Raw genomic sequence first — 21227 nt, 5'->3', positions numbered from 1 at the left:
GGGACCAGCCTGTGTCGGCAGCTTTTGGTCTAGTCTCAGGAGTTAAGGTCAAGGCCTGCCTTCTGCTTCCGCTTTTCTGGAAGCTAATGTTCTCATTGATCAGATGAAGGAAATGGGGCCCAGACAAGCAAGGTGCCCCCGGAGCAGGGCTGGGGTGACACCACTGTCCTCATCCCCAGCCTTCCCGCCCCACACATCACCGGCAGTTGGCTCCCAAGGGGCCAGTCAGGTGGGACATTTCCTTGGTGACTTGACCTCTACATCACGAGGCGGTCCTCTGGAATTATTTGGAAATATCACTTTGTTCTGATGGGATAAGGAATCCGCAGGGCGCGTTGGCGATACAGGAACACCAACGCAGGAAACTGAATTAAGTTTCATTTATTCTAGGGCAAACTCAAAAGGGTTTTTTTTTTGTTTGTTTTCTTTTTTAGCAAATCCTAGCACATTATTAACAAAAAAAATCTGTACATTTGCCATGATACACTTGAAAGTGAAACAAATAAGATATAAATACAGATATGGATGTAACATGAAAAAGCCCAAAAAAACCCAAACAAAACAAAACACCCAACCAGGGTGTGGGGGGACCATGCGCATGAACACAGTGCCAAAACTATTTTGGTGGCTGATATTTTTCAGAGCATTTCTTTTCTCATTTCCAAACATTGTTAGCAGAGTCCTGGGGTTCTACAAAGTCCTTATTTGCTGTCTTTTAAAGTGTAATATTATGCTTGATAAGTAAGGGTGGCAGGGAAAGAAAAGGGTTGATGAGACAAAATCATCTGCATTACCTGGGAGGGCTGGGAAGCTAGTGTGAGCCACAGAAGAGGCTGCAGGGGGCCCCCTGTGGCACCGGGTCCAGAAGCACACGCAGTGCACTTGAAGAAAGCCGCGTGCCTCAGGGACCAGCCACACCTGCAGGACTTCGGTCTGAAGAGGGTGGCAGCAGCTTTCAGGGAAGCAGAGTCAGATGAACCAGCCCCTAGCCTGGGGCAAGAGAGTGTCTGAGGCCCTGGACAGTCAGGCAGATGGGAGGCAACAGTTTTTGCTCTGCTCTGGGGTGTCCCATGGTTTCATCTGAATAGGAGCCCTGCAGAGGGTGGCGGCAAGGCAAGGCAGCTGCGCTGTCAGGGTTTGGAGGGCAGCTGACGTGGACACAGCCACCCTGGTGAGGTGGTGGCGGCATGCGAGTCTCCTCGGCGTGGCACGGTGGGCAGCGATTTTCAGATTGAGGCCAAATGACCTGTGAAGTGATTGTTCTCTGTATCTAGTCAGGAGATTGAAGAGGGCGCAAGTGACATTCAAGGCTAGCCCTTTGTAAGTACGGGAGGACATCAGGCAATGTTCGAGAGCCTTCCAACTACACTGGGGGTGTGGTGACCTTTTGGAAGCCAAAGAGCTCCAGAAGAAGGGTCTGACTGATTAGGTGTAGGAGAACCCATAGAGAAGACCTCACCAGGACGGGTTTCCACACAGAGGGGCGACCAACAGATGCTGGGACTCAGGAGAGTATAAAAACGAAATCCCATTAATGAACTATTAACAAACAAGCAAACACACGAATAGTATTTATCATTGAAAGTAAGGCCTGGTCCTGCTATTTTGAGCCAAAGTCAGTCAATAATAGTCAACCACTTAGATGCACCCCTCAAGTTCCCTAAGCAGCAGCAGTGGGATACCTGACACCTGATAAGATATCCCCTACACACACACACCTGGAAATCAGGGGGTCTTCATACTCGGTGTCTGTTTCCAAATATATTACCTATCTTTCATAACTTCCCCCGTCAAATCTAGAGGGCCAGAGAAGGGGGTGGTGGGAATGGGGGATGAGAAGCACACACTCCGGTGCCTCAGCCTTGGTTTCAGTCCTCATAGCTGCAGAGGACTCTGCACTGGGACAGCCAAGACCTCACTAAAATTAATGTCCAAGGAAGCACTTTCCTTATGGAGGGTCAGTTCAATCAGAGGATCTAACAGTAAGTGATGGCAGATGATTTCATGATTGCATTAGACTGCCATCTGGCTTAAGAACTTTACTCAAGACTCATTTCTTTGTAGCAATTACACCCTAAAGAGCTTAAAAAGGGAGCCGGTGGTTTCCCTGGGAAGGAAACAGACTCTAAAGGTGTGTTTCAAATCCTGTAGTTCTGCCACCTGCCGCTCACCTTAAACAGTGACTAACAATCAAGGAAGTACTTCAACTTATAAAGTTAAAAATGATTTGGATAAACATGATTTTTCTACACTTTTTTTTTGCTCTTAATCTCAAATTACATAGAGAAGCCAAAACTGGGCTGGTAAAGTAGGCGTTTGCTAGATTAGCTGAGAACATTTTAGAACTGAACAGCTTAGGCAAAGCTGATGGGGAGGGAAGGGAGATGGCACCAGATTTGAATCACTGACCCAGGGAGTCCTGGGAGAATCCCTATCTCAACAGCCATTCCCCAAGACCTTAGCAGGGAGAGAGAGAGATAGACTAATACCTTCTGTGCATCACATGATGCGATCCATCTCTGATGGATGCGATTAATTTTAAGTACAGTTGGACTTAAACTTCTGGCATGGCAGCTCTGGGGCAGGGACATCTGACGAGTTGTTCAGAGGGGCCTTCCAGACTCTGTGTTCAAAGCCAGGACAGCTAGCTCCATTTTGCGTGAGCTAAGTGACAGACCAGTTTCCAGCTCTTCTCCTTTTCCTGCTAAGGCTTGAGTTCCACTTTTAGGAGGTCTCAAAACCAACCTAAAGACATGCACCCTTTCTTGGTATCAGATGGGAAAAGGGTAGGGGGCTTCGTCTCACATAGGCCGTATTCATAAGAATGTAAGCTGAGAATAAGGAACACCCCCACATCCATTATTAATTGGAAAAAAAAAGCTACTGTCTACCAAGCATTGGCTAGAGAGCTCTGATTGTTAAAAACTGCACCCCACATACATGATTTTGTGATTGCAACAGGCGGTACAAGACGTGTGTAAGTATGGCTCTTGTTGTTCTCATTCCTTTCGTCTCTACGAAGACTGCGATACAGGCCTTGCTTCCGTTACATTCAATACCAGTAAGATTCTACACAAAAGCTGGAAGGGACCAAAATACTGATTGTAATAAATATGTGCGGGCCTCCTCGTACTGACTGGGCAGCCGATGGGGGGTCTGAGGCACCACCGATGGCGTCTGACTCTGCACAGAGACTGGCACTGCCACTAGCTGTGCGTGGAGACGTCGGAGGAGGAGCTGCTGTTGCTGTTGGTGGTCTGTGCCCTCTTTATGTATAAGTTTAGTAGCTTCATCTGCAGAGAGAAGACACACTGAGTTAGGATGAAAAGCAGGAGAGAGGAAAAAAAAAAAGAAAATGAACCACCCCGATGACCACCAGACAACAGCCTGCCCCTATTCCCCTGCAGGGAACCCGTCACACGGATGTCCAACTCAGTGTTCCACTCATCACGTGCACCTGCAGGTGCTGGCCACAGCTGGGGAGGTGCTCAGGATCTAGAGGAGCAGGGAAAAGTAGTGGGCTATCACAAAAGAAGGAAGGTGTCACAACAGGCCACTGGGGCTTGGAGACCAAGTTCTCCACGGGGCAGGCTACACGTCACCATGACAGCTGCAGCCCAGTGGCTCCGTCAGCACTCGGATGGACAAGAGTGAGAACAGGAACAAGGACAAGGCTCAACTAGAGGTCAAGTCTGTGACTCCCACACTGTGCTCAAGTTCTCCCTTTCTCTAGCACCCCTCCTGCCTAGGAAACCTGCTGCCACCCGAGGCACCAGAGTCCTATCTCAAAGGCCACCCCACAAAATCTTGTTCTGATTAGAGTCTGGATGGGTTCATCTTCCTCCAAACTCTGTGGCTCTAGCTCCTCATTTGAACTCACTGAAGATGGGCTCACATACAGTTTGTGTGTGTAGGTATGTGAGAGAGCAAGAGAGAGAGAGAGAGAGAGAGACAGAGAGAGACAGAGACAGAGACAGAGACAGAGAGGAGGCTTGCTTGTGCCTTCACACAAGATTAGACCTCTGAGGTCCTATATAGCATCACAAAGTAACTCAGATGGACAGAATACTTAGCAATGCAAGGCCTTGAATATCTGTAATCTCATTTGCTTTCAACTGAAGTCCCTTTAGGTTCTTAAAACACATAAAACTTCAGATGACATTGTAGGTACTTCAGAAACGCTTGCTGAATGCTACTAAATTAATCTATTGTGCACAGAAGCAGCATCACAGGAATTATGAAAAACTTTCTGTCCACAGCCCTATATCTGTCTCACTCCAAGCAGGCTATGGGGCCGAGACCAGTATAAACATGCCCAGGGGAAGAACCTGATCTCCAGGATGACCCTGAAGCCAGGCTCATGGGAATGTGCGGGTGTGTGAGCAATGTTATGGAGCATCGAGCCCTGAAGGCCCTGCGCCCACCCCTAATGGGGCCATCTGCTGGGGTGCATCCTCCTACACCCTGACTTAGATCCCTGGATACATTATCTACGTGGAGATGGGACATAGGGTATGCTGCGCCAGGAAAATGGAGGGAGTGTGTGCTAAGTGTCACTCAATGGTCCACTCTGGGGTCTCCCCGTGGCAGGCTGTGCGCTGTCTTCCTCTTAACCATGTTAAGAGCTAACTTTATGCTAGCTTACACTACACACCATGGTTGGTTTTTGGTCCCTTCTTTTTTATTTTTCGTAGTTGTAGATACACAGCCTGCCTTTATTTTGTTTGTTTACTTTTATGTGGTGCTAAGGATCGAACCCAGCACCTCACACATACATGCTAGGTAAGCACTCTGCCACCGAGCCCCAGCCCTAGCCCCAGCCCCCTGACTTTAATTTAATTTTGTTCTTCTGAGGTGCTAGGGATGAAACCCAAGATATTGCACAAACCAACATGTCCTGAGCTGCACCCCTAGCCTTTTCCTGCCTTTTACACTCTTGAACTTCACTACAGTGGGTGGTGCTATGACGACAAGTGTCACCACTCACAGGGACTTTAATGCTTAAGGCTCAACAGATCCAGCAGAGTTCTAGAATCAACTCCACCATTAACTACTTGTGTGACTTTGGGCAAATCCGTTTCTCGCCTCAGATGCCACCTGCAAAATCAAGAGCAACGAGGACACTTGCAGTGTGTTGTCTGTGATCTGTGAGAGATGGTTCCCCCCATGCCTTCCGATTCCTACTAGAGCTGCTCACATGGTCCCTCCTCCTCCTCCCCCTTCACACACCGGGGCCCCATCCTGCAAGCCTAGCTCGGTTCCACTTCCCTCCTGCTCCAGTGGCCTGTCAACCTGCCCTCGGGGCCTGTCCCATTGTGTCTTCTACAGGTGGCTCATTCCTGGGCTGCTGTTCAGGTTTCCCTGTGTGTCAAGTGTGTCCCCCAGCTGCATCTTCTGTCCTTCCAAGGCAGGGCAAAGCCTCTGCTCTTCCTGCACCTTGGCTCAGTGTGGGGAGAACAGTCCCCAGTACACAATTGTTGGAGTAAAGAGTTAAAGGAACGGGGCTGGGGATGTAGCTCAAGCGGTAGCGCGCTTGCCTGGCATGCATGCGGCCCGGGCTCGATCCTCAGCACCACATACAAACAAAGATGTTGTGTCCACTGAAAACTAAAAATAAATAAATAAATAAATATTTTTTAAAAAAAAGAGTTAAAGGAAAAAAATAAGATCTGGAAGATAAGATAGTTATAGTTCTATGAAATCTGATTATAAATGAATTTAAACACTCTTATCCATATTTTCAACTCAAAAATCACTATCGTCTCCCGTTAGTCAGATCTAGAATGCAATTATGAGGAAAGAACATTAATAAGAGTTCATAACGTGCATGTGTTCGATGGTTTACGGGGAGCTTTTACACTGATTGTCGTATTGAGCCTTACAGAAATCCTCTAACATGGGCAGAACAGATTCTCTTCTCTTACAAAAGAAAAAACCAAGGTTCAGGAGGCTTGCTGGATAAGCTGGTTTAAAGTTGACTCTAACTTTAGGATGTTAAATGTAATTGCCACAGCAACAAAGGAAACAGCTATAGAATATACACAAAAGGAAATGAGAAGGGATTCAAAATGTTTCACTACAAAAATTTAAAAAACCCAAAGATGACAGTAATGTGGAAAATGAGGAACAAAGAGCTCACAGTAAAATGCCAGAAGTCCCTCCTGATCAGTAATAACTCTAAACGTCAACAGATTAAACCCTCCCATCAAGACACAGATTGGCAAAATGGATGAAAAAATCTGATTCAACTATATGCTGCCAATAAAAGACTCAGTTTAGATCCAAAGATAAATGGGTTGAAAGTAGAAAAGACATTTATGCAAATAGTGACAAGAGAGAGCAAGAATCAGAAAAAAACAGATCTTAAGTCAAAAGAAGTTGTAAGAGAAAAAGGAGGATAACAGATGGTTGAGGGAGAGTGGGCGGGGCGGGGTGAGGTGAGGCCCCCCAGGAGGAGAGGCAGGCATGCGGGCCATGCCTGGGCACCCAACCCAGGACTGGCCATCTCCTGGTGCCTCCGCAGTTCCTTCGAGGTCAGCTGCCCCTAGCAGTGGGTGAGGCACTGTGGTGAAAATCACAGCATCCTGGCAGCTGGGCTGGGGTGTGAAGAATTCGTGCAGACACATTAGGGAGCTACTGTCTGAAACAGGACAATTCCAGCTTTCCGAATCAACTACAAATTCCTAGGCATTTCCTGAAATTTTCACAAATGTTACAAATATTCTTTCTGGATATTAAAAAAATGCTTGGTTGATTCTGTGACAGTATTAGTTTGACATGGCGTACACATCAGTCTTTGTTCCCTGTGTATTTCACAATGAAATCAGACAAGTAACATAGGATCCATGTTTCAACCAGGAAGACTTGAAGTATAGTGGTTTAAATAGGACTAGTTCTAATCTGGTAAGAAATTTATTTTAAGAAACAATTAAAACCAGCTATAAACCACACACACACACACGATGAATGCAGCCAGGCACAGTGGTGCACACCTGTAACCCCAGTAACTTGGGAGGCTGAGGTGGAAGGATCACAAGTTTGAGACCAGACTCAGCAATTTAGTGGCCCTGAGGACTTAGTGAGACCCTGTTTAAAAAAAACATAAAAAAAGAGCTGAGGATGTGGCTCAGAGTTAAGTGACACTGGGTTCAATCTCCAGATAGACAACAACGACAAAAAAGTTTAGTAAAGCAAGAAGATAAAATAATCTTAAGCATTTACTATATAATAAGAGATCATCTAAATATATGAAGCAAAAATGGATACAACAGACAGTTCTACAGTAACAGTTGGGGACTTTGATATTTCACACTCTCAATATTGGTTAGAATGATGAGACAAAAGACAAGGAAATACAGGACTTGAACAACACAATAAACCAGATCTAACAGACCGAGCCCAAACTCTCCACCCAACAATGGCACACACATTCTCCTCAAGTGCATGTTTCCCAGCGTAGACCAAGCTTTGGGCTACAAATTCTCAGCAGATTCTAAGAGATATCATAAAAAATATCTTCTCTAACCATAGTAAGATGAAGTCAGAAATAATAGAAGGAAAACTGAAGAACTTATAAATTTGTGGAAATCACTTTTAAAAGTCAGTGAGTCAGCTGAGTGTGGCAGGGCACACCTGCCACTCAGGAGCTGAGCTGGGGGATTGAAAATTAACTACCAGGACAACTTAGCAAGAGCCTGTCTCAAAATTAAAAAGGGCTGAGGATGCAGCTCAGTGGTGCAGAGTCCCCTTTAAGGCAAAACAAACAAAAAACCAAAAAAGCCCTACAAGATTCATTCAAAAATATTTTGAGAGAAATGAAAATGAAAGAACACCCAGCATTCCAAGTTTCCGTCTAGGGGAGGGTAGAGCTGTGAGTGCCTGAACAAGCTTCAAATCAACAAGAGCTACATCCGATCCAGGAGAGGAAGATAATACAGGCAGAGCAGAGACGAAAGAGAACCGAAAAATAATAGGAAAAAAACAGATGAAACTAGAAGTTGGTTTTTTCAAAAGATCAACAAAGTTGACGGATTTTTAACTAGGTGGACTAAGGAAAAAAAAAGATGCAGATTATAAAAATAAGAAGTGAATGTGGGTACGTTGTGACTGATAATGGGAATAAGAAGGGTTATACGAATATTATTAATAATTATATACCCCAAAATGGATAATCTAGACGAAATGGGTGAATTTCTACAAACAACAAAAACAGAATCACAAAGAAGCTCTGAACAGACCTGTAACTAGTAAGAAGTAGTCAAAAAAATCTCCAAAAAGTAAAAGCCTGAACCAGATGACTTCACTGGTGAATTCTTCCAAACATTTAGAAAAATAACACCAATCTTCCTCAAATTTTTCCAAAACACAGTAGGGGAAAATGCTTCTAAACTCATTCTACAATGTCAGCACTGCCCTAATAACAAAACTACAGATGATATCTCTAATGAACACTGATTGAAAATTCTCAACAAAGACTAGCAAATAGAATTCAGCACCAAATTTAAAATATTATATACAAAGACCAAATGAGATATATTGATTTATTCCTGGAATGCAAAAATGGTTCAACTTATAAAATCATTGTAATATACGATGTTAACAGAATAAAGAAAAAAATGTGACTATTTTTTAAAAAAATATTAATTTTTTTTAGTTGTAATTGGACACAATATCTTTATTTTATTTATTTTTATGTGGTGCTGAGGATCAAACCCAGGGCCTTGCACATGCTAGGTGAGCACTCTACCACTGAGCCACAATCCCAGCCCCAAGATGTGACTATTTTAACTGGTGCAGAAAAACATCTGAAAAATATAACACCTTCCATGATAAAAACACTCAAACTAGGAATAGAAAAAAAACTTATCTTGACATATTAAGCCATATATAAAAAACTCACAGCAAAAATTATACTCAATGGTGAAAGACTGAAAACTTTTCTAAGATCAGGAACAATGTAGGGACTCTTGTTCTTACCACTCCAACACAGTACTAGATGTTGTAGCCACAGCAATTAGAAAATAAAATAAAAATAACAAAGTAAAGGCATCTAAGTGAGAAATGAAGTAAATCTTCTTTGTAGATGATATTACTTTTATGTAGAAAACCCTAATGATCACACATACATAATCTGTCAGAACTGTTAGAAATTAATTCAGCCGAGACGGTACAAAAATCACCAAGCAAAAATAATGTGCAGGTTGGGGTGATGGCTCAGTGGTTGAGCACTTGCCTAGCATGTGTGAGGCCCTGGGTTCCATCCTAGCACCATAAGAATAAATAAATAAAAATTCCCCTCCACTAACAATGAACAACCCCAAAAGAAAATGTTATGTATAACAGCTTAAAAAAACCTGAAATATTTAGGAAATTACTTAACCAAGGAGGTAAAAGACTCACACAATTAAAACTACAATATGATGCTGGGATAGTGGTGCACGCCTGTGATCTCAGCTAATGTGAAGCTTGAGGCACAAGGACCACAAGTTGAGGCTAGCCTGGGAAACTTAGTGAGATCCTGTCTCAAAAATAAATAAAGGCTAGGTATATAGCTTGGTGAGAAAATACATTCCCAGAATGTGTGAGGCCTTGGGTTCAATATCCGGTACCACAAAACCCAAACCAAACCAACAAAAACCTACAAAATGGTGCTGAAAGAAATGAAAGATTATGCAAAAAAGTGGAAAAATATCCCAGGTTCATTGGACTAGAAGACATTTGATGTCAATATTACTCAATAAGATTATGTGAATGATATATAGATTTAATGCAATATATCAAAATTCCAAAGAGATTTTTTTGCTGAATTAGAAAAACCAATCCTAAGATTCACATAGAATGTCAAGAGATTCCAAATAGTCAAAAGACCTTGAAAAGAACCAATCTGGAGGACCCATACCTCTGAAATCAACTTAGTACAAAGTTACAGTGAACAAATCAGGGTAGAACTGGCATAGAGACATACAACAAGGAGAGAAAATACAGAGCCCACAAGTGAATCTTTGCAGACGGTCAAACAATTTTTGACAAGGTGACAGGACTATTCAACGAGGAGAGGATAATATTTTTAACAAATGATGCTGGGAAAAGAGGTATCTGCATGTCAAAAGAATGAAGTTCAACTCTTCCCTAATACCAATATATAAACATTAACCCCAAGTGGATGGACCATTCAAAATGGAATAACCTGAGCGTCAGAGCTTCCTGAGTCTAAAACACTCTTAAAGGAGTGTAAGTGGCAGCAGAGCGAGAATCCAGGTCCTGGAGTCCGGCCTCTGTGTGCCCTTGAGCAGGCCAGAGAGGACAACCATCCTTATCTCACAGGGGTGTCATGAGGAACACAAGTGAAAGCATGCCAAGAGTGTGCACCAGCTCCTGGGGCAATGGTGGGCACCAGGCAACGGCCACTACTACTGTCAATGCCCACAAAGGACTCTGCTCTGATTCAGCAATTTGTTAAGCACTTATGTAAATTTCCTTAGTGCTCCTGTGAGAAACCAAGCTGGTTTCTGAATAAAGTTCCCTTTCTCCTGTGAGTAAAATAAAAGTTAATTTATTTTGCAAAAGCAGGAGTTAAAATAGATGATGATGTATCATGTTAGCATTCTCTTAAAACTTCATTACATGGCTGGCCATTTTCATCTTAAAACATGCTTTTTGAGAAATAAGGCCCAGCTGAAACACACCAATGAGAAGAAGCAGTCTGGAGCCCAGAGCCACAACAGAGCAGGCTCATGTCAAGCTGGCAGGGCCCAGGTGTGGGTGTCAGCCAGGTAACACTGTACATACCTTGCTCCCCGTGAGCTGTGCGAGGTGAGGTTTCAGGTCTTCTCCAATTACGGAATAAATTGCCACTAAGCAAAACACGCTGGCCTTCCGCACACTGCTTTCCGTGTTGTCATAACCCTAGAAGCCAAGGGGGACACAAAAAGGAAATCAGATCAAAGGCTCGCTTCATAGTTAATGCCTCAGCAACACTTCCACCAACACCCTCATATTTCAGCCCTGAACGTGTCAGTCACCATCAGGAGCTACCTAAGACCTGCAACTGAATCCCGAGGGTTTTTACCTGAAAGGAGTCAAAACTGACTTATGTTAAGAGTGACCTGGTGGGCTGGGGATGTGGTTCAAGTGGTAGTGCACTCCACTGGTTTCAATCCTCAGCACCACATAAAAATAAAATAAAGATGTTGTGTCCACCCAAAACTAAAAAATATTAAAAAATTCTCTCTCTAAAAAAAAAAAAAAAAAAAAACAGTGTCCTGGTTCGTGGGTGCAGAGGCAAGAAGGGATAAGTATGATTTGTCTGCTACCACACAGTGCTGCTCTGTAATGTGCCACCACTAAAAAGATGCCACGAGAGATGAATTAAGAAAGCAAAATTAAAGGGGAAAAATACTGGTTTCATTCACACTTCTCACAATGCTAAAGCAAATCCATGTGTGAAAATACTGTTAAAGAAACGAGAGGGCTGGGACTATAGCTCAGTGGCAGAGTGCTTGCCTCACATATGTGAGACACTGCGTTCAATCCTCAGCACCACATAAAAATAAACAAATAAAATAAAGGCCTGATATTTATCCACAACTACAAAAGAAATTAAAAAAAAAAAAAAAGAAATGAGAACTACAATCCCCCCTCTCCTCCCCTCCCATCTGAGGATAGGAAAGGTAGCAGAATACAACAGTTACTATTATGGCATTATGTAAAAATGTGGATGTGTAACCGATGTGATTCTGCAATCTTTGTAATGTTTTGAATAACCAATAAAAAAATAATAAATAAAAAAAGAGAAAAAAAAGAAGTAAATGTAAAAAAATAAAAAAATAAAAAAAAATGCAATGCCTCCGATTAAAAAAAAAAAAAAATGAGAACTACATAGTTCACTGTTACAGAAGAAAGCCATCTGTCCTCCAGTGATTGCTAGAGTCACCCATGCCCATGTGACGCATGCTCTATTCTCCCTGACTGCCTTATCCCTGCACCAAACCCAAATGGTCTATCTGATGGTCTCCAAAGAGCCCTGGTGACTTTTCCATTTTGATGCCTTTCCCTCTGGAATGATCTAGTCCCCAACTAAGGATTCAAATTCCCACCAAACGCTCAGCCAACAGCAGCTTTTTTAAATGAGAGGCTGTTTAATAAATTCTTCTTTACCTTTTTCCAGTGAAATCCTCTCCCCTCATCCCCACAACCTGCAAACTACCCCTCCATTGTGATGCAGCACATGACACTGTCACCTGTAGTAGCCATGTGGCTGCATCATGTCACATGACAGGCTGAAAGCCCCTGAGGTGGGGCCACACATGTCTCCTGCCTGCCACAGGATGCCTAGTTCACTGCCTCCTACCTAGAAAAATAAGTGTTTGTTGGGCATATGAAAGCAAGCACCCTGTCTGAGTCACACTCCTTGACTAGGGCTGGGGCCACAGGAGGTTTGCAATAAGGATCTGTTGAAGGAATGAACAAAAACAAATGATCAAAATATGTTTACAATAAACAGAAAGTCCATTCTGTGAGCCACAGTTCTGGGCTGCCAGGTGCCTGCCTTCCTGCTGCATGCAGAAGTGGGCAGACTAGAAGATGCAGGTCCTAAAGAGAGGGTTTCCACCTGCAGTTTTCCTACCTGCAGGCCAGTGAAGGAGGGCAGCAAAGACCATGTGATCCGGGAGCAGCTCACCTGCAACAGGCCCGGGATGATGTCGGCGAGGAGCTGCAGCAAGGACTCCTTGGCGATTCTCTCCACGACTTTGGTCTGCATCTTGATGGCGGCCAGGTTGATGGGGTAGTCGGCTGTCTGGATGATGGGGCAGAGCACTTTGATGCACTGCTCTGGGTGGATGGAACTGGCCAGTGTGGAGGCAGCCTCCTCAGCAGCTCGTACCACCTGAAACACCAGGTACCCAGGGTGAGCCTCATGTGCTCAAGAGGAGAAAGAACCCCACCGCTGTTTTAGTTCAGAGGCCAACGACAAGGGTCTCACTGAATGCCAGAGGGCGGCCTCAGTTTCTCTAACACTGTCAAGGTGAAGCAGAGTGGTATGGAGGGCAATCTTCAAGAGGGGCATTTTGCTAAAAACCTCAGAACAGTGGTTTTCTAAGAACGTCCTCCATCTCCAGCAGTAGCAGCATCTCTGGACCCTGACTGGAGGCGGGTCCCGTAAGCTGTATTATTAAAGCCCTTCAAAGGTTCTTTTTAAGACGGGATCTCACTATGTTGCCTTGAATCCCTGGGCTCAAGTAATTCTCCTGTCTCCACCTCCCGTGTAGCAGGGACTAGGGATACACGCTGCCATGCCCAGCTTCCCTGGGTGATTCCTAAAACCAATGCTGCAGAATCTCTGCCCTAAATGATTAGAACTTAAAGATACAAATGCTCTCCCCAATGACTAGTGGGACCCTCACAGTGGAGTCACCAAAGAGAAGCCTGAAGGAAATCAGAGTGCCTTTCACCTGCTTCCTCCAAGGGGCTGAACCACAAGGTAGCTTGGTGGGCTTGAGAGAAGTCTCTGGAAGTGTTCCTGGGAGGCTCCCAGGGAAAGCTGCTTTTCTAGGAATGATGCCCTCTCACCTTGTACTTTTAACAAAGAGCATGAAATGACTACCTCATGGTCAGAGGAGCAGCCTCTGACCTGTGGAAAGCCACAAGACACTTTGATAATAAAGGGAACTAAGTGCAAAACTCAGTAAAAGAAGGGGGAGCATGCAGAAGATGTGGTAGGAAGAAAGAAGCTGGTTTGGGCTTAGGGATCTGAGGATCTCACTAGTCCCAAGCGCAAATACTGCATTTCCTCATCTGTAAAATGGGGGTATCAAATGAACGATGAGCGCTATTCAAGATAGTGCAGACACTCAATAACTAACTGATACTTCCTCCTATTAATAGCATGGAATGTTTAACGTATGCACATTATGGAAATGATATATGAGTAAAGTCACCAGGCTAAAAGCATAGATGCATTTTCTTATGAAGTGTAATGAAAACCTAATACTTTTCTTTTAGAGCCTGCCTTGGACTGGGGATCCCAGTCCATTCTCTGCATTGTATTCTGCTGCTCAAAATAACTCAATTCCATCTTTATATAGCAACAAGAGAGAGCTACCAACCAGCCCAGTGCTTCAGGCACAGATGACCCCTGAAAACAGACGGACCACCTGGAAAGCTGGCTCTACTTGTGGGCAGAGCAAAGAAGCAGTGCACAGAGCACAGGGGTGACCCAAGCCGAAGAGCAGATAGGCCAGATCTGGATCACAGGCTCTACATGCTATTTTAGTCACTCTGAGGTCCTCACTGAGGTGTTGCCTGTCACCTGAGGGTCCTCTCTCTAGCAGGATTGATTTGGGACTCCCCAGCTGTAGCTCAGCCCTGCGCCCATCCTGAGGGGGCACTGCTCTGAGAACAGGGCTCAGTTCAGGAGTGTGCCTCATTGGTTTTGGTGTCAGCTCTACTCTGTAGACAGCAAAGGGCAGTCCTTCCAAATGATTGCATGTGCCTCATTAGAAGTTGATATATTCAAGCTGTGCAGGGGCGGCGGCAGGTGGGGGGCACACTTGTAATTCCAGTGAATTGGGAAGCTGAGGCAGGAGGATAGCAAGTTTGAACCAGCATGGGCAATGCAGGGAGACCCTGCCTCAAAGTAAGAAATAAAAAAGACTTGGGATGTAGCTCAGTGGTAGGGAGCTCTTGGGTTCAATCCTCAGTACTGGACAAAACAAAACACCCCAAAATGACACATTCCGGACCAGCCAAGATGCTAAAGGTGGATTCTTCACTATGAAGCTCCATATAGACTCTGGCTGCTCATGACCAGTAGCTGGCATTTATCATCCTAGAAACCTGGGGAATGTGTGAAAGGCTATACACACTACCTTATGGCGCAGAGGCTACATGGACCTTTATTTTCTCTATCCATTTTAGAATGCCTTCTTAGCAAGAAAACTGCATTCATTCATAAAAATGTTCCTGTGTCCTTTTCAGGACAGGAAAAGTGGCAGTCCTCCCAGCCCTGGTCCCACAGTGCCATGCTGGAGAAGCAGGCAGACTCTTGGACGTTTGCCTGGACTGACTCCAAGCCCTGGCGTGGCTGAGGCAGTACTATCACTATTGTAATCTAACGATCACTACTGTCCCAGCCTACCGTCCAACGACCCGACTCCCCTCTGATGAGCTTGAACTCTTGCTGTCCCTCAGATGTGGCGGACACATGCACCCCTGCCCCTCTGAGGGTGTCCTTGACCATCTGACTGACAACACTTTCCCCTCCTGTTTTTCCCAGTCCTTCAGCCTGTGATCCTCACATGGCACTAGAGGCGCTCTACTTTACATTCTTGGTGACATTTCTATAAATGTTTATTTTTACCAAATAGGCAGCATCTAGGATCTTCCACCTGTACCTCAGTGCACAGGGAGATCAATGTTGACAAGTTCAGTACATGTGATCAACTGAGCTTCATTCCTCTGCCTGCCTGAGGACATGTCCCTTTTCAAAGAACCCTACCTCCCTGAATTCTAATCTTCATGTTTCTTGTCAATGGCCTTTTGAACTTTTCTAGAAAGACTACATCCTTGCGGCACTTTCTACAGGTAGGAATCTTATGAGATGAGGTCATATCCATGCCCCTGGCCAATATCGGGGCACACAGTGCACACACAAGTAGGAGCCCACACTGGGATTGTGTATCAATCCCTTCAGGAGTTAAAGTGGAGTCCTGGACCAGCATGGTTTCACAGTAAATACCACGCACGCACATCTAAAAAGAAAGCCCAAGCCTGACACATGTCTGTAATCAGACAGATTCAGGAAGCTCAGGCAGGGAGACCACAAGTTTGAGACAAGCCTAGGTCACTTAGTAAGACCCTCTCTTGAAAATAAAACTAAACCAAACAAATAAAAAATAAGAAGGATTGATGACACAATGGTAAAATGCTTACCTTGTATGGGTAAGGCCCCGAGTTTCAACCTCTCTCAGTACCACAAAAAAATAAAAATAAATCAAAATAAAGGAGGACACTAGCCAGGTAAGGTAGCACACACCTGTAATCTTAGCTACTTGGGAGGCTGAGGCAAGTGGATCCAAGTTCAAGGGAAGCCTGGTCAATTAGTGAGGCCCTATTTCAAAATAAAATTTAAAAAGAGCAGTGGGTACAGCTCAGGGGTAGAGCACTTGCCTAGCATGTATGAAGCCCAGGGTTCGATTCCTAGTGCCCCAACTGTCTTCTAATTGTAGCTTTTCCCACACAGATGTTCCAAAATCAAGTGCTTTTTGGCCCTGTCCATGTGCATGACCTTTCATTTGAGGAAGGCCTCCCCTTGGAACGGGAGGAGCACACGTTCAGCCCCTGCAGCGCAGCACACAGGCCTCAGTCTAGGGCTTTGGTAAACGCTTGCTTGGTCTGAGCTTCAAATGTAAGCTCTGAGAGGGGGATTAAAACGACTCACTCTCAGTTATCTGCTGAGGAGAGAGAAGGGCATAACTCCCTTTGTACATTCTAGCTATAGCACATACGGCAGCTATAAGCCAGGGCTGGTAGGAGACCGCCACTAGCAGTGGAGTGTGGCAGCAGAGGTGCCACCCCAAGGCCAAGCACCACTCTGGGTGCTGTGGGGTATCGGAGAGCAGAGTTCCCTCCACCCACTGAGAAGCTCCATCCTCTGATGCAATATTCACACTCAACATTCAACCTGAGGCCTGGGTCCTTTCCTGCCACACCCTGCCCAGCCCAGTCTCGCTCACATCCTTCACCTGGCTGCCCATGTCTTCATTCAGAACTCATTTCCACAGAAGCCCGGGAAGCCCCATGTGCATATATTACCGTTGTAAACATCTTGCTGAAAACGCCTCTTTCACTGGATGAAAAGTTCCCTAAAGGCAAGGTCCCATCTTGGCCATCTCTAACCAATTACCCCTCCTCAGCTGATGCAGGCCCCCAAGGCCGTTCTATGTCCACAGCACACCCGGGAGAGCCACATAGAGTGAAGCAGATGGTGAGTCACAAGAAGGACTGGCAGACAGCCCTTCTCCTCCCTACTGTGGGTCCACAAAAAGACAGAGCTCTGAAGATACTGGTTTCCACTGTAACAAATCACCATGTATCACAGTGTACTGGGCAGAAAGCTGAGGAACTTTTGGGCCTTTGTGTTTAAACTTGGTCGGGGGGGGGGTGGGAGGAAAGTGTCAGAAAGACACTGGATGATTTGGTTAGGAAACCTAAGTGAGAAAATATCGATGCACAGGAACTGAGTTTAAGGTCCGTCCCCCTAAGAAAGTGGGAACCAGCTCAATGAGCAAAAAAAAATGTGGAGACAGAGGGTGATTTAAGTCCCTAAGCCACTTAAGCCTTGACAGAAGCAAGCTAAGAGCCTCCTGGTATCCCTCAGGGATGCAATGAGGATTAACGAGACTGGGCAACAAATGGCCAGGTTCACAGGGAGAACTCAGCCATGAAGTTCCCCTTCTCTCTCTCCTTCAACCTCCCATGCTCTACTGCTGTTCAGGTTGCAGTGATTTACTGTCCAGTGAGTGCTGAAAGATGGACTGCTTCAGAACTGCTGAGCTGAAACCCAAACTCAGGAGAACTTTCTCATGAAACTGCAGGGATTCAGCAGTGCCAGTGGCACAAGCCTGAAAACGCTGGGACTTGGGAAACTGAGACAGGAGGATCGGAAGTTCAAGGCCAGCCTCAGCAACTTAGCAAGAGTATGACTCAAGTAATAAAAACGGGCTGGTCAGTTTGTAGAGTCTTGCCTACCATGCACAAGGCCCTGGGTTCAATCCCTAGCACCACCACCACCACAATAAATAAATAAATAAATAAGTGTGGGCTGGGGATGGAGCTCAGTGATAAAGTACCTCTGGGTTCCGTTCCCCCAATACTGCAAAACAAACAAAACAAAATAAAACTCCCCTAGGAACTGTACAGGGGCCCTACATTAAGCATTTCATTAAATGCATGGAACACAGAGGGTTTTCTGAAAATAAAATGCCAGAAGTTACACATTAAGATGGGTAGTTTGAGGCCCTCTCCTTTACTGGGGTGAGAGAAAGTTTCCCAGGACAGACACTGGCTTTGGCAAGGGAGGCTAGTGTTCTTGACTTTCTCCGTATGCCAAGCCCCTGGCTTTGGCAGGTTGCCCAAATCAGGGTGAACTTTAGGTTTTGCCCTGTGTTCTATGTAACATAAGAAGCAAAGATTATAAATGTAAGCAAACACAGAGCAAAAGCAAACACAGGCAACAGAGAGAAAGGAAGATAACCCTGTGGCCAGAAGAGGTGAGGATCTTTCTATATGGACCGGCTGTGAGTGTTAAGAGCAGGAGCAAGTAGACTTTGGGGTTATAATTTGTCTTGGAGTGGTCAAATTCTAGTTCAATTTTGCCACTGTCTGGTTAGAAAGTTAAGAATTCCTCCTTTTCAAAGTCAAAAGGTAACAGTGTCTAGCTAGAAAGAGTTACATTTTCACATTTAGCTTTTTAAGAAAATGAAATCATTACTCAGAATTCTGATGAATGTTTGTTTAAAGATAAGGTTTCTTACTTTTAGAAGCATAGAAGTTCTTCACATGTGAAGTGCTTGTTTTAAGTTCACAAAGTTTGATTTGGCTCTATCTCAGACACATCAGGACAACGGGTTGAGTTTTGTTTGTTTTTTTTTTTTTTTAAGGAAAAACATCCAAAAACAACAATGGCTGGAATCAAAGAACTTTCCCAGTAGGGTACCTGGAGTTTATAGCTCCTGGATCACTTGGAAATTGGGGAAAAGGTTGGCGCCACCTTCTGGAAATGGCTGTAAAGACCTTATAAAAAGTATGATGCACACAAATTTCAGTACCCACCAGCATAGTGAGGGCAAAAGACCCAAGCCCCAGGCTGGCACTGAGGTCAACTGGGACTGTGGTGGAGGGAGCCCGGGATGCCTCCTTTACAGGTGCTCAGCTCCCGAGGGTGGAGAGAAGAGAAGCTCCAGGCTCTGTTTGCAGACCTGAATTTGGAACTGTGTATCATCAATGATGGAGCTGATCCTGAGGCAAATTATTTCTTAATTTCCAGGGCTTCGGTTTTCCTTATCAGTAAAATGACAGGGAAATTCTGAATGAAGAATTTTAAAAATTATTTTGGATTACAAAATCTTATCATCCATCTCTATCTGATGAGTGTCTTTCCATGAAACACACACGCGCACACACACACACATAAACATTCTGAGGATGAGGGCTTCAAAGACCCTAAGGAGACGGTATCAAATGAGATGACTTCTAGTAAGACAGTCATCACAGCCTTGCCTGGGAAGGCAGATTCAGGACAGTGGTTTCTTTTCTTTCTTTTTCTTTTTGGTACCAGAGATTGAACCCAAGGGTTCTTAACCACTGAGCCACATCCCCATCACCCCTCCCTTTTTAAATAGTTGTAGATGGACAGAATGCCTCTATTATATTTGTTTATTTTTATGCAGTGCTAAGGATTGAACTTAGTGCCTCACGCGTGCTACGCAAGTGCTTTGCCATTGAGCCACAGCCTCAGCGCCCCAGACCTCTTATTAGCCGCCCCCTTAGTTACTTAGGGCCTCTCTAAATTGCTGAGGCTGGCTTTGCCACCCTCCTGCCTCAGCCTCCTGAGCTGTTGGGATTACAGGTGTGTACCACTGCATGTGGTTGGGGTACAGTCTCTACATTCAGATGTATAAAGGCCCAGGTGGGAGACTAATGCTATTGTACTCCAAGGAGTAGAGTTGGGGCCAAAAGGGGCAAATGATGGTTTGGAAGAAGGGCTGGGAGGACTGGAGGTGGGGTGGACCTTCCAGGAAGTGCTGAGCATCAGGCTCGGGGCATATTGCATGGTTCCTGCTCTCCATCCCTAACACAGCGTCTCTTTCAAAACCCTCATGGCTGTGTTCTCTAGCCTAACACCAACAATGGACCAGCTGCTCTAGCAAAAATATGGACTCAAACCAGGCAATGGCCCAAAGACATAAGTCGTATTTATACTAGGAGTTTGAGTTTACTACTTCTTCTTGGTTTTTTTTTTCAGCACTGGGACTGTAACCAGTGGTAGTCTACCACTGAGCCACATCTCAAGTCCTTTTAAAAAAGTTTGAAATAGGCCTTGATAAATTGCCTAGGCTGGCTTTGCAATTCCTTCTGCCTAAGCCTCCCAAGTGCCTCTATGGCCAGCTACTTAATTAAATTTAAATAGCCTCTCAGGTATATTTGGAGAAATAGTTATATCTGCTTTGGGTAAAATGAAAAAAACCTGACAAGTTTAACACAAATCAGTCTACTTTTTTCAATGGAAGAGGGTAAAAAAAAAAAAAAAAAACCCCACTATCTTCAAGTTTCAATGGTGCCAGCCACTTTTTCTCACCTGGCTATCATGGGGACCCTTATGGACAGCACATGAAGGACCTTCCTCTCCTCGGTTAGCACCCAAGCACTCTAGACATCCAGTGCCTTGGTGACTTATTTGCAATTCCACAGCCTCAGAGATGGCAAGACCAGCAGGTAAGCCCAGGTCTTCCGACTCAACAGTCTAAAGTCCTGCAGGTCAGCAATGGCTCTTTCTGAAACCACAGATGCTATTAGATGGAGTCACACCTCGCTCCTAGGAGGGTCACTTCACCACAGAGAACAAATTACTCCCTCAGCCCTGAACAACAGTCACCCCATTCAGAACCAGATGCTTTTCACTTCATCATAAGCCCGTAAGGTAGGCCAGGGATCCCCAGTTGACCTGGAGACCATGATGGTCTCAGAAATATAGAGCCCTTCTGTAGCCCTGGTTCAGCAGAATTCAACCCAGGCGTGTCGGAAGTCCCTGGCTGGCTGCTCCCCTGGCTGGCTTCCTGGGCTCCTAGGTAAGAGTCCTCCCCCTGCCTGCTCCTTCTAGGCTGACCTCAGACTCTAGTCTCCTTTGGGCATTCTTCCTTGACTGTTTTAGCCCACTCCAAATTCCCGCTGCTCCTCACTCTAAAGCACACATTGATTGATTACTATAATGAGCTCAAGGACACCGTAAGCTCTTTAAGGACTGCATCCCCCCCACCCCCCTCCATCTGTCCCTGCTGCAATCACAAAACAGTGACCAGAGTTTGCTATCAGGGTCAGGCTGCTGGCTCGGCAACTTGGAATTGCTCAAAGAGACTATCTAGGCTTCTGGTTTTGTCTGTTAATTAAAAAGCAAGAAATTCCAAAGGAAATGGGGCTTCTGGTCAAATCCCAAGGTTGGATTCATGGAA

The 21227-nt window shown here is 45.0% G+C and overlaps 1 protein-coding gene across 6 annotated transcripts in view; it reads right to left on the bottom strand.

Moving 5' to 3' along the window:
* Positions 1-365: 365 nt before the first annotated feature.
* Positions 366-21227, bottom strand: part of Clasp1 (cytoplasmic linker associated protein 1) — a 272883-nt gene continuing 252021 nt past the window's right edge. For all 6 annotated transcript variants that reach the window (XM_076865838.2, XM_076865837.2, XM_076865839.2 and 3 more), the window contains 3 exons: positions 12680-12886; positions 10789-10905; positions 366-3293 (listed from right to left, as the gene is read on the bottom strand). In XM_076865838.2, coding sequence (XP_076721953.1) covers positions 3207-3293; positions 10789-10905; positions 12680-12886 — 411 coding nt within the window. In that variant the 3' untranslated portion in view covers positions 366-3206. The remainder of the gene's footprint in view (positions 3294-10788; positions 10906-12679; positions 12887-21227) is intronic.

The sequence above is a fragment of the Callospermophilus lateralis genome, chromosome 9 (genome assembly GCF_048772815.1).
Source record: "Callospermophilus lateralis isolate mCalLat2 chromosome 9, mCalLat2.hap1, whole genome shotgun sequence".
NCBI lineage: Eukaryota > Metazoa > Chordata > Mammalia > Rodentia > Sciuridae > Callospermophilus > Callospermophilus lateralis.
Note: the sequence above shows the minus strand (reverse complement) of the source record. Positions and strands in the feature narration are given on the sequence as shown.